The sequence below is a fragment of the Oryctolagus cuniculus genome, chromosome 5 (assembly GCF_964237555.1).
Source record: "Oryctolagus cuniculus chromosome 5, mOryCun1.1, whole genome shotgun sequence".
Classification (NCBI taxonomy): Eukaryota; Metazoa; Chordata; class Mammalia; order Lagomorpha; family Leporidae; genus Oryctolagus; species Oryctolagus cuniculus.
Genome location: NC_091436.1, coordinates 41,398,210 through 41,416,274, shown reverse-complemented (window position 1 = coordinate 41,416,274; position 18,065 = coordinate 41,398,210). Strand labels below are relative to the sequence as shown.

The 18,065-nt window shown below is 35.0% G+C and overlaps 1 protein-coding gene across 13 annotated transcripts in view; it reads right to left on the bottom strand.

Moving 5' to 3' along the window:
• PTPRK (protein tyrosine phosphatase receptor type K) overlaps positions 1 to 18,065 on the bottom strand; it is a 591,026-nt gene that overhangs the window by 38,945 nt on the left and 534,016 nt on the right. For 5 of the 13 annotated variants that reach the window (XM_051855347.2, XM_070073615.1, XM_070073617.1 and 2 more), the window contains exons 14-15: positions 6,586 to 6,724; positions 3,522 to 3,551 (exon numbers count right to left, since the gene is read on the bottom strand). In XM_051855347.2, coding sequence (XP_051711307.1) covers positions 3,522 to 3,551; positions 6,586 to 6,724 — 169 coding nt within the window. The remainder of the gene's footprint in view (positions 1 to 3,521; positions 3,552 to 6,585; positions 6,725 to 18,065) is intronic. The other 8 variants (XM_017345362.3, XM_070073618.1, XM_017345363.3 and 5 more) reach the window with 3 other exon arrangements.

Sequence of the window (18,065 nt, the reverse complement as noted above, 5' to 3'; positions counted from 1 at the left end):
AAACACATTGACACAGCAGATTTGACACCGAAATAAGACAGCCATAAGCTAAGATTTGAGGATGGATATGTCCTTATTATAGAAATCACAATTATGATGATCATAGAGCTGGTAATAATAGTGACATAGGCATAAGAAGTACCATCACCACCACCACCATTACCACTGCTACTACCCCATCAATACTATCACCACCATCATTTTTAGAGATATTGGTTCCATTCATGGAATGAGCTATTGTCACATTTTTCTAGGCTTTGGGGAAAAGACCATGCACAAACGTATAGTTTTCAAGTAAATGACTCCAGTTGCCAATAGTAAGCATCATACGGCTGGGTGGATGACTTTGAAGAACCATGGAGCTGACTAGGGCAACTTACTTAAGTGACCACTAGCATTTTATACCATGTTGAAGTTCCAACTTCATTTCTTATTTGTTTTAAAGACAAGCCATACATCTGATTGTTTATATTCTTTTTATCATAGTTTGCAGATAGTCCAAGGGCCTAGTTAAACATATTCAGGTCATATCAGCCTACAGAATTCCCTCCCCAAACTTTCCTCTAGGCTAGCATATAGGATGCATGCTCTTTGACCCACAAGATTCTTTTGCCTCTAATATTTGGATAACTTCCATCAGTTCTGTCTGAACTTAAAAGACACTTTTCCATGGAAGCTTTCTAGTACTGATTCCATTACAACCGGTTTCAGGACAGGTTTCCCTGCTAGGTGTTTTTTTTATAGCACTGCGTTCTCAATCTGTGAACACATTCATCCCATCACATGCCATGTACCTTTTGACTGTTTCCCCCCGCTGTGTGTTCCATGATGAAAAGGATCATCTGTATCTCTTTGGCACTTGCAGCAGTACCTGGCACATAGCAGGCACTCAATATATACTTGCTGAATAGAAAAATTAGGCCTGTTCTGTGCTTGGCATTTCTCATTTGTTAACTCCATTAATTCTCAGATCAATCCACCGAATAGACATGGGGTTCTAATTGTATGGAGGACTTCACTGAGGCTCAGAGGAATTAAATAATTTGCCCTAGGTCGTTTATCTAATAAGCAATGAAGAATGACCAGATTCTAAGACCTAAGCGTTTATATTTTGTTGCTTATGTTTTGTTTATTGCCACATTACAGAGCGTATATGACACAAAACACTACTTATTCTAGGAATTAGGAACTGGTTGCTATACGTTTGTGAATAATAATATGAATACTGCCCAAATGTTTTGCCACTTATACATTTGAAAACACCAAGAAATAGCTTAAGAAATAATATCCTATATTTGTTTCTTGGGCAAGAAAAAAAGAATGAATTCCTTCTTCAAAAAATTTGGGAGACTAAATTGTATGAAAATAGTACAAGCTGAAATTTGGTTTCAGAACAATGTTAACATTTTGAAGATGGGCAGCTCAAAGAGAAAACAAGTTTAAGCTTTTAGGTTTTACTTTACAACATTCATAATTTATTTATATTTCATGATTAAGGAGAAATAAGAAGTAGCGAACTGTATCCAATGCATGACTGGTAAAATTTTCAGTCAATAAGGAACTTTTGCTGTTCACATTCACAAGCCTAGATTATTTGATAAATTACAGTGGAGATAACCCTTGTTAATATGCCAGAGCTGAATTGCTAGCTTGGTCCTAAAACTTGATCCTCACAACAACCCTGTGAGGTAGGCGCAGGTTATTACAAAATAAAGAAAACCTAACATCAATCTTTTGATCAAAAACTGACAATTATCATGACAATATCAATGGATATTGCTTACATATCATACTGGTTTTAAGTTTTACTCTAATTTATTTGTACTTTTATAAAAAAATCTCTAATTCAGACGAGCATCACTAGCTAAGTTTAAGTATCATTTCAAAGTATATTTTGGTGACATTCTTTATAGTTATTGCTAGAAATGTCAGGAGGGCTAAGTCATACAGTAAGTTTTGCATAACCTGCTATATTGTCTAGAACATAGAAAAGTTGCCTCTCCAACCAAAAGAAAATCCTATTCTAATATTTCAAATTCTTTACACTAGTGGCTAATGGTAAGCTTACTGACATTCTCATAATTAAATACTTATTGATTTCAGCATGCTTGATGCTTTGTCTCCCCCTGAGCAACCAGCAAATATAACGTGTACTTCAGGACAGTGAAGCAATTCATTTTTCAGCTACTTGAGTTTGACAGATGCGCAAACGACTTTCATTCTCAAAGCAGCCAACAGCATAAACTTCTGCAGGTGGATATACGGGTGGGCCATAAAGAGGAAAAGCGTTCCATCATTGTATGAAATGATACAGTTAATTACCTTTGGCTTCATCAAACATGATTTAACAAGGATATTATGATTTATCACAACAAGCTAGGAGCACTGTTACTTTACACCTGCTTGTTTTAGCAGGATTTTAGGATGCCAAATGTTTATAATATTTGAGATGTTGGCAGAAATGTGTGATAGTTATTGAATGTCATAAAATTTTGTTGTAATGCTAGCTTAAATTTAGCTGGTGATAACAATGCTATGGGATGTATGTCCCAAACATACTTCATCACAATCCTTAAGCCTTGAAAGCTGATGGATCAAACACTGCTCAAGCAGAGCCATGAATGCTCTGTTGTATCTTTCCTTTGGACCAGAGAATAACTACTCTGGCATGTAAGATGATAGACTGAAAATGTTACAGGAAATAGAATGGACAATGTTTTCAATCCTTATGCAACTGAGCATCCTATACCTAAACCTAGGATGAGTCATGGTCCATGGGGATAGAAAAGGAGATATGTGACTCCTGTGCTTGTTCTCAGGTCGGTTGGTAAGAGGTTCTTTTGATCTTAGTTGCACAAAATCTGTGTCCTATTTAAGGTATTAAAGAAAATTCAATTTTTTCTTCTCTAAAAAAGAATTTTTATTTATTTGTCCCTGCAGCATTATGATTTTACCCACTTATTTTTACAAGAGCATATTTATTGCCTTAATGGTCAGAGAAAAGGTGATCTGAAGTTATAACCCATCCTGGATTCCTGAAATGCGGAGAGATGTTATCACACGCAGACCTGCAAGCATTTCAAACTTTCTTTTAGGAATATTATTGACTCATTTACTGAAATATAACAGTTACTAAAAATAGCGATTAGTGAGTTACAACCACTATGTCTACTATACCAGATGAATAAAGTATCATCTTGCTCAGATAAGGTACAAGTTTGATGTAAGCAAGTAAATGATGATTTTTGGCTGCAGGCTTAAGCTACTTATGGAAAATTATAAAGAAAAATTAAAAGTAGCTGAACATACAAAAATACAATATCCCTTTTAAAAAAGATTAGCAAAATAGATAACAGATTAAAAGTTCATAGTTTTAGTGTCCAGGAAAACATGTTTGAAATATCATCAAAATTACATTCTGGTTTTTCTTTGTTTATTTTATTTATTTATTTATTTTTTTTGAAAAGGGATACTGCATCTTTAACACATGTAAAGTTGTACATCACCCGTTTTCTACTTACAGGTAGTAGGAGTAAGAATAGTAGCTCCTCCTGGCAAGCAAATCACAGACAGTGGAAAAAGAGAAGCAATGGTGAATGAAAAGCGTGACTCTGTCACATTCAATAAAGCAGAAAATGTGTGTTAAAAAAAGAAAATGAAACAAAATAAAATTCATGTTTTCTTTGCTTTGCATTTCAATTTGCTCATGCACTGTTAGATTTCCTTTGCCATGCAATTAAACAGACAGATATGCAATAGAAAAATAAAATTTAAAATACATAATTTGGAAAAAAATAACATGCTGACATTTCTTTTATTGCCAAAAATTTGAAAAATTAAATGGGTTGTGTATTTTCATCATGCAGTTAAGCGTAGAATCATCCATTACCATCTAAATGTCATGACAGATGGAACAGCTGTGTATAGAACTTGTGTACTAACAGACAATTTTTCTTTTGATATAAAACATAAAGAAAATCTATTATATAATATGTATGTATAATATAGAATAGTACCCACATTTCTACAGATGTCATTATATTTCAATGGTACATAGGCATATACACAGGTTATGTGAATATACATATATACCATGCAAGTATATATAAACATATTTCTATAGTGGATATAAGTGCAGTTAACACACAAAAACATTTGCTGCATTAACATAATTTCAAGTTTATGTTTGTTTGAAATTATTGATGTGTCCATGCTGTGCATTTAAAATATAATACAAAACTAATGAAAAATGGCATACATTTGGAAATAATTCAACAGCGATTAAATTAAAAATGACATTGCGTTTTGAAAGATGCAATATCCCTTTTCTTAGCCTAAAACTTACTTTATAAATACTCTCAGCTGTAAAATTTTACTCAATTGAATTCCCAACCATTCCTTTACAAAACAACAAAACCACATGGAACTTATTTCAGTACGAGAAATATACCTACATATATTATTGCCAATGAGGGATAATGTCTGGAGAAAGTTAAAATTTCCCTTAAAGCTGCAGCTAAAATGAGGCTAAAACAGTTTGTATTTCCAATATTTTATTATACATTTATATATGTTAAAGGGGAAGCTACATTATATATTATTTTTAAGATTAATTTGAAAATATCCAATAGTATTATAATATCTATTCTTTTAAGATTAAGTCATACAAGATCCATGTGTGGCACACTATGAGTAAAAGTCATGACAAAGTTGCTTAGGTGAGGAAGTGAGTAAATTATGATACATATAGGAAGTTAATGTATGGAAATTTATAATGTTGTAACTTTTCCTAGTCAGAAGCACACTTTCTATCAAAAACAATCAATTAAAGCAGAGTGATGAAAACTCATATCATACATTTTTATAGAGAAGCTGATTTATTCAACCATTTAAAATATGAACCAGAAAAGAACTTCTTCCATTATGCAAGTTTAGAGAGCTGTGAGAGCATTTTACTACCACTCCTCGCCCAAGTCTTGCTTAGTGACTGAGTGTATGCTAGTTAATTTTCAATATTTTAATGTTATTCTAAGACAAAGAACCATGGGTAAGAAAGGGTAATTAAAAATAAATATTTACAAATAAGTAAGAAATACAAGTGATAACTTTCACCCAATAATAAATGAGTGACATAATAAGAAGCCATTTCTGTGACTAGAATTAATCTGAGTGAGCAGCATAATTTTAATGGTGTAACAAAGATTGGTCCAGTCTTTAACCTATACAGCTTATTTAAGTCTCCACACATATTAAATTTAAACTAAACAGAGACATAAGATCTGAAGGTTATAGTCAATGAACTTATTGATCTTTATTGGCAAATTTGTATTTCTTAAAATACTTAAATCTTCTTGCCTCATATATAGTTATTTTCCAACCACAGAGGTAGACAACAGCAAAAGGAGAAAAGCACTATTTTGGGAAAGCACGTATGTAGCTAATTTAACACAAAACACTATAATGCATACCTAATGTTTCTAATGCAGATGTGTCTTCTCCAACATATATATCTCCAGGGGATAATTGTAAAGAGGCAATATATTAAAATAAACTCTGATGGAATTGTTAAAACATGTAAGTATGAGTCTTATCTATAATGGTCATGCCTTATTTCAAGCATAAAATAATTATAATAGTACATATAGGATTTAATGTAATATAAGCAACATCATTTATTATGCTAGTCAATAGAATGCATAAAGTCCACACTCTTCTACACACAAAGTATTTTAGGATTGCATTATGCATGTAAATAGTTTCTAAAAGTTCTTCCAAACTGTAGCATTAACCAAAAATATGTTACTGAAAGGATTGGAGCATTGCATTTCTTTTTATGACAATGCTTTATGACATTTTAAATAATGGTCAGAAGCTCAAATTATAGAAACTTGACCTGAGGAAATGTTTTTCAGCAGAAGTATGCTTTATACTATAAGTATACTTAATAATAACTCAGAATAGAGCTCAGTTTAAGTTCCAGTAAATCTTTTGTCTTCATATAATTCCAGAAGATGGCGATATTGGTTGATGTAGTATTAAGGACTAATCCCCAATTAAAAACAATTTATTCTTCATTTTAAAAGGTGGACATTTTTACCCCAGTGAATATTTAATATACGATTTCACTAAATAATGTTTATATTATTATCATATTTGCAGCAAGGTTTAGAAAAATGCAGAGTAAGAGCACAAAACTATTCAGAGGCCACAGCTCAGGTACCACAATAAACTCTTGATTTTGCCATTGTGGATAACATTGCAAATATAAAATAAGCTAACACCCGCCTCCTTAGCGCAGTAGGCAGTATGTCAGTCTCATAAAATAAGCTAACATCTCATGAATCTTTGCATTTCAGAAATTCAAATTCTAACATTAATTTCAAGGTTAACAATGCAAATGTTATGTTAAACTGTAAATAACCAAATAAGAATTCAGCTAAAAAGTATAAGCAATACACTCAGGTGCTGGCCACACTTGTTTTTTCTTGTTGTTTTTTTTCTGACTTTAAAACACCTGAGGAGAAAAACCAGTATTTGAAAACAAGTGACATAATGGTGAGTGGCACAAGGCTGTCTCAGTCTTACCTCTTTTTGACAACTAATACAACAACTAGGAGGAGGAGGATGAACACCAAAATTCCAGCACTAATTCCGGCTATTTTCACCACTCTGTCTGTCTGCTTGGCAGGGTCTGGTATTACTTCTGGCTCTTCTGTTGCTGCTGCTAAATGAATCAGAGAAATAAGTTACTAAATTAGCTGATTATCACAGAAAGAAAACGATCCCCAGACAATATGACCGCACAAGACAACTGCGTTACTGCCTTTGAATAAAAATAACCTAAAAATATAAACAACAAAAAAAGCATGCTAAATCGCAGGATGAGAGACTCAGGGTCAAAATCAGGAAAAAGCTTTTTGACTACAAGTTTTGTTAACATAAAAATAAACAAAAATCCAGAAATAACCATTAAATGGGATGGTGAACTATTTTTTTCCTCCAAATGTCCTTAAAATTCAGAATGCAAGTTTTTAGCAAACACAACACAGGAAGGACAGTGGGGTCATATTTAGAGGTTCATTTATGTCAGTTCATTCAGCAAATGCCTGTTAATTCAAAGGCAAGATACTGTGCTTGGTGCTTTTAGGTAGTGACTCTTTGCCGAGGACCCAGGGTTTAGATTGAATAAATGCCTACTTGAACTTCTAGGGCCATGAGTTCATCATTTAATATACAAGGTTTGGGATGAATAATTTGTTTGGCAGAAGAATAAACAAAGCACAACTGATACATGAAGGAATATTCTCACATTCATGTACCAAATAAAGTCCAGATAAAAAATATGGGACAGAGAATTTTCAAAAGATGATTTTTTAAAACTTGTTTGAATACCCTCATTTCCTTTCTTAATCAAAATCACTCCACTCTCATACACACACAATTAAAATCATAACTTTAATCAATTTGCAAGCCCCAGTAACTCTGGGCATTTCCAATTTTCCTCATGTACCTTGAAAACTGGCAAAGAAAGTAATATCCACACCCACAGATAGAGAGAAAAAAACTGGAGCTTAGAGAGTTAAGGGTGGATTATATATTGCTCTAGGGCAGTGACAAAATCTTATATATCTTCTATCTTCCAATGCAGCATTTCTCAATGTTTCCTGATCTAGGGACCCTGTGGCTAAGAATCTGTGTGATAAGAGTACAAGTGATTCTTAGGATTTAGCATACTTGGGAACCTGCCTTATAGTATCCATCACAGTGCCTTGCAGGTGGCATCAAGAGATGGTAGCTGAATGGATACACACACAAACACATCTTTAAATCTAACCTCATATCTTTCAATGGACTTCAAAGTTTTATTTATAAAATTATCTATTCTTCACTACATTTCAAGCTTATCTTTTTAGCTTCTCCTTTTGGCTTGCATACCCCAAAATCCCAATTACTGATGACTTTGCACCAGCCAGTTTCTGTCAAAAGGGGACTGATACATTTACCTTTTAATTTGCCCATGAAGTAAAACAACAAATATATCTAATATTAGTATCATTTCATACAATGCTAATTTAAAGTTAAACTAATGGGAAAGACATAGCTTGAAAAATGTTAAAAAGAACATCATTAACTAGGTAAAATAACTCACCATAACTGTTTTATTTCAATTGCATAAGATAAAATTTTCCCCATAGACCAGTATTTGGTAATCATTATTCTCCAGCAGGAATAGCAAGTGTTTAGCTTGTATATTCTGGTAAGCAAAGAGTGTTTTTCTCTGACATGACACTTTCCATATATCCTGGCTACAGGGAAATTTCCCCCCATTCATAATTATGAATAGATGTAGTTCAATGCTTTTCACATTACAAACTAATTTATGGTTCAATTCATCAAAACATGTATCAAATATGTTGGCGATTTATTCCTTTCAAGGGACAAATTTAGACATGGCTCTATGTCTATTTATAGATATGGGTATAAACACTAAAAATAAGTGGGGTATATTCCTAAGTTGGCTATAAAATCTAAAAAGAAAATATTTATTGTTTGCAACTTTTAAATTGGATTGGCTTGATACAGGTCCTGCTCCAAAAAGGAAGAGAAAGAATGTTTGATGTTGAAATCCCTAGGAAAATAACCTTTAGTTCATGCAATAACTCTCATTAGTCACTAACTGAAGCCTACTATCATCAGGTTCCATGAGCATATTACACTTTGTCTTTTAGATAGTAATCATAAGAATCCATTTGTGATTTTCTTAACATATCTGACTTACAGAATTAAATGCTTCTGAAAATTCTCTGTAAGATCAGTTCTTATATGAAGAGGTCAATATTTTTTCAAATGGCATTAACTCAGTAAAACATATGCTGCTATAGGATGATTGTTTAAGGACAGTACACATGAGTAGCATTGTTCTAGTCTGTAAGAATTTTCAGGAGTGCTGGCACTGTGATGTAGCCGGTAAAGCCACTGCCTGCAGTTCCGACATCTCATATGGGCACCAGTTCAAGTTGGTCCTCCATTTCTGATCCAGCTCCTTGCGAATGTGCCTGGGAAAGCAGCAGAAGATGGCCTAACTGCTTGGGCCCCTGCACCTGTGTGGGAGACCTGGAGAAAGCTCCTGGCTTCTGGTTCCCGGCTTCGGATCGGCTCAGCTCCAGCCTTTGTGACCATTTAGAGAGTGAACTAGTGGATGGAAGACCTCTCTCTCTCTCTCTCTCTCTCTGCCTCTACCTCTCTGTAACTCTGCCTTTCAAATAAACAAATGAATCTTAAAAAAAAAATAACAACAGTGACACAAGGGTAATGGATCAAAACTTTCAAATCCATAGGAAGAATTTTTTATAGGTGTATTGAGACTGCAAAGAAGTGAGATTTTCATAATGTATTATGCAAATGAATGTTATGATTTTAAAGTAATAACTTTAATGCCTTTGTTAAAGATTGAACTGCAATCATATTTAAGTGGCTAAAAAAGAAAAAAAGCTACCAAATTAATTTATTTGAGTTGGGAAAGAGTGTTTGTCTGCCATAATTACATTTCTTTATTTTTATTTTTATTTTATTTTTTTTTTATTTTTTGACAGGCAGAGTGGACAGTGAGAGAGAGACAGAGAGAAAGGTATTCCTTTTGCCGTTGGTTCACCTTGGGCAAGGAGTTGTTGATCAGTCTTTAACATAATTATTGAACTTGAGCAGAGAAAGATAATCAAATTCTCCAAGTAGATGTGATTTGGAGATTGCTTCTTCTCAATTGTGAGGCCTTCTCAATTGTGACATTTATCATTACTACTATTACTGCCATCACTACTACTACTATTACTATTACTACTAGTACTACTACCACCATCATCAACAGTACTGTTTACAAAATGTTGGTATACATTTATTACATTTGATGCTTTAATCACATGCATTTGTGTAAGGTCTTGACCTACTAGAACCAATGAACAGAAATATCCTATTTAAAACCATTCAAGCTTAGAAGATTCATTGATGAGAATACATATACCAGTCCCTATGTGAGCATTTTCTATTTTCTACAACGAGAGCAAAAAGCTATTATAGCGGCTGCACCCCTGAGCCCTGTTTATAATTTATGCACATATACAAAGACAATGTGGAGCACCTTTTTAGAAATACTTCCCTTTGCCATAAATCTTTACAGTTTTTATCTGCCAAAGAACACTCAGTGAATCCCTAGTGTTCAGAAGCCAAGAGCAGCACAGTGAGGAAAAAAAACAAAACAAAACAAAACAAAAAACCAAAGGCAGAATTTCATTTTTATTCAGCAAATTTATGAGATGCATTTTGGGAGAAAAAAACAGCAAAAGTAACTTTATAAATTGTATCCTTGTTCCCACTACTGAAAAGTAAAACAATTTTAAAGTCATACAAACTTGTCTAAAATTAGAACTGATCTAATAGCTATGATCATTTAAAACCAATCTTCTACTTTCATGATGGATATTAGAGATGGGAGCCTCTAAGACAAAACGTATTAAGTGATTTTATAGCATCTTCAGAGACATTATTGTCACACAAATTCTACAAATCCTTCTGGCATTTCACTAGTGCTTTCCTCCTTTCTTGGTATTACGTATGGAAAATTGTCCACATTAACATCTCAATCATTCCTTAGAATCTTACAATCAGGCATATGACCCCAGTCCCTCCATCCGACCCCCATCAATGTCTCCAATGACTTACTGTTTATTGAATTCTATGTGCACTTCCCTCATATTATTTTATATAACCTAATAGCATTTGACATTTCCTATCCTCTCTCTCCTTGCAACCTTCTTTTCCTGGGCTTTGCATCATTTGTGCATCTCACAGTTTCCCTAAGACTCTGGCTTGTCCATTCTAGGTCTCCTTTGTGAGTTCCTCCTCTATTAAAAGCAGGTGCCCTTTAAGCATCTCCAAAACCTAGGTCTATTTTTTAAGATTTATTTTATTTATTTATTTGAAAGGCAGAGTGACAGAGAGAGATGGTGGGGGTAGGAACAGAAAGATCTGCCTGGTTCATTCCCCAAATGAGCACAAAATCAGGTCTGCGCCAAACCAAAATCAGAAGCCAGGAACTCCATCCTGGTCTCCCACCTTCATGCCAGGGGTCCAAGCACTTGGGCTACCTTCCACTTCTTTCCCAGGCACATCAGCAGGAAGCAGGATAGGAAGCAAAGTACCCAGGACTTGAACCAGCACTCTGATACGGGCTGGGATTGCAAGTGGTGGCTTAGCCTGCTGCATCACAACACCAGCCTCAAATCTAAGCCTCTGATGCTATTTCTCACCTTTCTGGCTTGATATTCTTCTCCACTTCCATCACTTCAGTTACCATCCATGCAACATATTTCTAAACAAGAGCTCCTATCTGCACTACTGACCAATGGTCATCTGATTATTCTATGTTCACTTCAATGTATGACAGTTACCTTAAACAAACCATGTGCAAAGCTGAACTCATATTCTTATCTCACCCCAGCCCCTTTTCTATTTCTTTCTCTTTCATTAATGGTACAGCTGTCTACACAGTTGTTCAAGCCAGAAACCTAGGCACCATTCTTGAATCTTCCTCTCCTATCTCTAGTATCAATATACAATTTGTCATCCATATTGGGTTGCTAGTGAATATTATGGGGGATGCTTTTAGTAACGGCAGGACAAAAGCCAAAAAACTATTGTCTGGAACAAATTGAAATGAATAGTCACTCTACAAATCTCAAATGATTCAGTACAGAGCAGTATAATCTTCTAAATATCATTCCTTCTTTTTTCTATCCCCACTGCTAATACCTGAACTCAGGTCAACATCATCGGTCACAGAGCAGCTACCTATCTTACCTCTCTGACTGCCATTTGCCTATTCCACATCAAAACTCACATAGCATTCCTAAGACTTCAATCATATCTGTCCACTGATTCGAGCCTTCCAGTGGCTTTCCGCTGTTTTTACAATAAAGTCTGTGAAAGCAAGAACTATGCTAATTTTGCTTACTACTGTATTTCTACTAAGGCCTGAAAAGGAGCAAGAATGCAAAAAGTGTCTGTTGAATAAATCAAAGCATGATAACAATTGTAGATTCACCACTACATAGAATATCAGTTGCCATCGTCATAAAGCTCAGATAGTTGATCAGATACAGATCTTGTTGTGGGGATGTTAGCAGAAGATGAACTTGGTACATACATTTCTTTTATTTCCTTAAAATTTATTTATTTATTTGAAAGGTAGAGTTACTGAGGGAGAGAGAGACTCCCCAAATGGCTGCAACAGCCAGGGCTGGTCCAGGCCAAAGACAGAAACTTCATCTGGGTCTCCGGCCTGTGTGGCCAAGGACCAAACACTTGAGACATATTTCGCTGCTTTCCCAGGCTCATGCTTAGCAGGAAGCTGGATGAGAAGTACAGCAGTTGAGACTTGAACCAGTGACCACTTGGGATGCTGGTGTTGTAGGCAGCGGCTTAACCTGCTGCACCACAATGGCAGCCCCAGTACATACATTTCTAAGTTGTCTATGGAAATATCAAATCCCTGTGCTAGCTGTTCCTACACAGGACTAACCATTTCTATCATCTGCCACAACCTATCCACAGACCACAGTGTTGGGAAATTCCAACATCATGGGAAAGCACATAGAATTTGTTATCACCAATACCTTGTTTTGATTTTTAGCACTTCCTTTTAGTTCTTGTGCCAGAATGAGCAAGAATTAATGCATTCATTGCTAAAATTTAAAAAATCGTTATCTATATTATGTATCCTTTAGGAAAATCAACTGAAATAATGATGTGAAAGTATTTTATAAACTGAAACACTTGTGATAGTAGAAGCAGTAGTAGAATCTGCTGAGTAGATTATGACCTAGATGTTTGCCTTTTGGGTCCTTCACATAAAAATGAAAAACTATGAATAGGGGAACTGACATTACTGAAAAATAGCTTTAAAATCTTTGCAGAATATCATATAAATATATAATGATGGGTTTTGTAAAGTACATGTTATTAATTAAACAGTCTGCCACAGTGGACGTCTAAGCCTTATGGGCATCTTGAAATATGTATTACTTAACTCAATGATCCTTTGAAGTCATTTTGCTTCATCATCTAATATGATCTTATAAAACTTGTCTAGCCTTTTATAGTCTTGATAACTATAAAAATAGGGTCTATTGGGTTATTATTGGTGAAAAAAGAAAAGTTATATGATTCATATTTTGTTTTTAGCATACCTGAAAAAAATTCTTATTTAATAAAGACATGACTATTAGCGGAACACTTCTGATGTGGAAATAATGGTGTAGACCTTTATAATAATTTTACACAATTTTATGAACTAAAAGTATAGATTAATATTATAAATATTTGAATTAGTTTCACATTCTAAAACATTTTCTCCTAGTTTTCAATTCTTTATGTTGGTTTTAAAATGGCATTTCTTTTTTTTTTTAAAGATTTATTTGAAAGTCAGAGTTACACAGAGAGGGGAGGAGAGACAGAGAGAGAGAGAGGTCTTCCATCTGCTGGTTCACTCCCCAGTTGGCTGTGCTGATCTGAAGCCAGGAGCCAGGAGCTTCCCGGGTCTCCCACACTTGTAAGGACTTGGGCCATCTTCTACTGCTTTCCCAGGCCACAGCAGAGAGCTGGATCAGAATTGGAGCAGTCGGGTCCCGAACCGGTGCCCATATGGGATGCCGGCACTGCAGGCGGCGGCTTTACCCACTATGCTACAGCACCGGCCTTAAAATGGCATTTCAACATCATACACAAAATTATGAACAAAATGTCAGAATATTTCTTGGTAAAGCATTAAGTGGGATTGGCACTGTGGTATAGCAGGTTAATTCTCCACCTGCGACACCAGCAACCCATATGGGCTCCGGTTGGAGACTCAGGTGCTCCACTTCCAATCCAGCTCCCTGCTAATGTGCCTGCGAATGGATGATCTTTCTCTCTTTCTCTCTCTCCTTTTTTTCCTCTCTCTCTAACTCTGCCTTTCAAATAAATAAAAATAAATAAATCTTTAAGAAAAAAGCTATAAGTAACATGTTTCAGGTAAACAATTTGTAATGCAGTATTTTACTTTATACTAACTTAAGGGAAAATACGTTATTGTACACATAAAGTTTTGAAGCTTCACATTTAAATTAATTCAATTGGGTAAAAGAGACAGTTGAGTCTATTTATTAAGCTATCTTTGAAACCTGTCCTAGATTCTCCATTCCAACTTTTACTGCCTCAAGACCCAATCATTTTCACTTTTCACTAATCCTGTTGCTTGCCATATTGGTCTCCTCAGATTTAGTCTCTATATTGCTACCAGGATGAGCTTTCTAAAATGGAAACATGATTAAATTATTCTTAAACCTGCTTTAAATTCAAGAGGAAAGGCAAAAGTTATAACACACAAGGCCTTTCAAAACCAGGCTGCAATGAACATTTCCAACTTCATTTACTAACAATTCTTGAGGTTATCTTACACCTTATCATAGAAAAATAAACACCAATCTCTACATACTAAAATACTCTTCATGTAATTTCATTTCGAAAACTGTAGCCCATGTTGACTTTGGCTCACTTTTGACTGCAACAAAGATTACAGACATTTAACTTTATAAGACAATGATAAATTATTAGCATTTTACATATCTAACCACAATGTGTGTAAAATCCTTTTAAAATTACTTCTTAGCACTTGTATTCCCAAATTTCATAATTTTTGTCAATATGGTAGAAAATAGCTAAGATGGACTTGATTACTAGCTAACTCATTTGTCTTGAGATACTTTGTTAAAATATTTATACCTAATTCTTAAAAATGTTCAGTATACAACATTTTTATTTGATTGTCTTTTTCTTGTCAGTTTGTAGAAATATTTCATACATGGATCCCAGTCCTTTGTCAGCTATGTCACAAACTCCTTTTCATACTGGATGGTATGTGGGAGGAATGACATTTTTTTCCCTTTAACCCCTAAGTGAATGGCTAGGATCTCTACAACAAAAGACTGATTAACAAGAAACAAAGCATACAAATTTATTTAACGTAAGTTTTATGAGACAAGGGAGCCTTCATAACATAATGAAGACCCAAAGTCATAGGTAAACCACAGTGTTTTTCATTGCATGCTTGATGAAGGGCAGTCACAGAGAAGTATGACAGAGCAAAGAGAATGAGGTAAGTATGATAAATGGAGAAAAATGGCAAAGCCCAAAACATCTTTCCTAGATTTTATAACCTGCTTTAGTAGAAAGGGATAGGAAAGGTCAGAGATACCCTTTCTGCCACTGTCATTTCCAAAGTCTTTTCAAATTAAAAACTTCAGTATGTTAAGGTGCCATTTTTGGGGTTGTTTTTGCCTACTTTGTTACAGTTTTTTCTTATATTTTATTTATGGCATCTTGATAAAAGGCAGCTTTTCATTTTATTGAACATAATTTTGTCAATCATTTTTTGGTGGGCCAGCATTTATTAAGAAGTCTTTTCAATCTCAAAAAAAAAAACAACTTTTTTTCTCTAAAATTCTTAGCACTGTGTGTTTCTTGTTTAACCTTAGACTGACATGGATTTGCTTTCTCAGTATGAAGTATGGTAGGAAAGTATTTCAGGACCCCCACCCTCACACAACTACCCAGTTGTGTACAGTTTTCAAATGATTTACTAACACACTTGATCAATTCTGTCATATATCAAAATTACATAAGCACATGAATCACTGCCTGGATTTTCTACTATTTTCTAAGAGGCAACAAGTTTATTCTGTGCAGAAAGCATATGCTGTTACTTACTACAGCTCTATATAATATGTTTTAGCATATGAAGGGCATGTTCCATGCCTCGTTCTTTTCTTCAAGAACGTCCTAGCTGTTCTTTGTAGTTTGCTTGACCTCTTCAGATCTAAATTCTAGCTAAAATTTCTCTAAATGTTTTTGTCAAACCAGCTATTAATTCCATTCAAACAACTATTTTAAAATTTGGACAATTATGCCCTTGCTTCTGACAAATTCCCTTTAGTTCTTAGCAAATGTTTCTTTTTTCAGTTGTTTCTGATAGCATCAAGCTAATGTGTATGATTTGCTTATAATTTCTTTAAGTGTTTTACATATTGCTATTTTTTCTTTTGTACTTGACAATCCTGCTATGTGCAGTCTTTTGAGGATTTTGATCTGCTTCTTTTTTTTTTTTTTTTTTTTTTTTTTTCTGAGAACTCACAGTGAGTTCCTTTCAAGAATGCTTAGTGACCTTTGATGGTAAGTTAATTGCTTTATGTTAGTCTGTGGGAATCCTGCAGGCCTAAATTGATTATCTTTCATGGAAAACAGAATTTGCATATCTTTCTACCAATAGCCATGGGGCACTACAGGACTCAGATCACCTCTGTCAAATCTATACAGGGCTCCCAGGTTAAGCAACCCCATTATTTTCAGCTTGTCCAACCTGAAGATCAGTGTCTCCAGGAAAATAAAGTGTGAGCATTAGGGACTTCAGGCCCTCTTTCTGCCTGTTGCCCACTCTTCACAGCCTCAGTCACATGACATTTTGGATTCTAATTTAAAAAATATGAAACATAAAAATTGTTCATACTTATGTGATACCATATGATGTTTCAATACATTTACACACTGTCCAATTAGGGTAAACCTATCTAGCTCTTCAAACATATACCATTTCTTCATTGCAGAAAGTTTTAAGTTTATTTTTTAGAGAAATATACAGTACATTGTCCTTATCTACAGTCACTATACCATGCAACAGACCACCAGAACTTTTTAGTCCTATCTAATTACAACATATTACCCATTAATTAACCTTTTTCCATCTCTTCATCAGTATCTGGTAAACACCTTTATATTGCTATCTTCCATGATGACAAACTTTTTTTTAAAAAAAGATTTATTTGTATTTATTTGAAAGGCAGAGTTACAGAGACACAGAGGCAGAGAGAGAGAGAGAGAGAGAGGGAGAGAGAGAGAGAGGGAGAGGGAGGGGGGGAGAGAGAGGGAGGGAGAGAGGTCTTCTTCCATCTGCTGGTTTACTTCCTATATGACTACAATGGACAGAGCTGTGCTGATCTGAAGCCAGGAGCCAGGAGCCTCCTCCAGGTCTCCCACACGGGTGCAGGGGCCCAAGGACGTGGGCCATCTTTTACCACTTTCCCAGGCCATAGCAGAGAGCTGGATCAGAGCTCATGTGGGATGCCGGCACTGCAGGCAGCGGCTTTACCCACTACACCACAGTACCAGCCACAGATGATCAACTTTGATTCCACACCTGTGATTAGATGGTACTCATCCTTCTGTGCTTCATTTATTTTATTTAACAATATGACCTTCAGTTCTATCCATTATTGCAAATGATAAGATTGCAACACTGAATAGTATTCCACTGTGTACATGTACTGCATTTTCTTGAATGACTGATGGATATTTTAGGTATCTCCCTTCCTCAGCTAATGTGAATAGAGCTGCAATAAACAGAACTATGGATGTGTCTTGGTAGACTGATTTCATTTCCCTTTGATATATGCACAGTAGTGGGACTGATGGATCATAAGATAATTTATGTTTAGTTTTTTGAGGAAACTAGGTACAATTTTCTACAAATGGCTACACTAATTTACATTCCACACCAACAGCGTTTAAGGGTTCCCCTTTCTCCACACCTTCTTGGACACTTGTTATATTTTGTCTTCTTGATAACAGCTAATTTAAATGGAATGATATGATATCCCACTATGCTTTTGATTTGCTTATTCTTGATGATTAGTGATTATAAGCATTTTTAAATGTAACTATTTGGCCATTTGTACATTTTCCATAAGGAAATTTCTATTTATATCTATTATCCATTTTTTAAAGATTTATTTATTTATTTGAGAGGCAGAGTTACAGATATAGAGAAGGAGAGACAGAGAAAGTGGTCTTCCATCCACTGGTTCACTTCCCAAATGGCCGCAATGGCCAGAGCTGGGCTGATCCGAAGCCAGGAGCCAGGAGCCTTTTCTGGGTATCCTATAATAATGCAGGGGCCCAATCACTTGGATCATCTTATATTT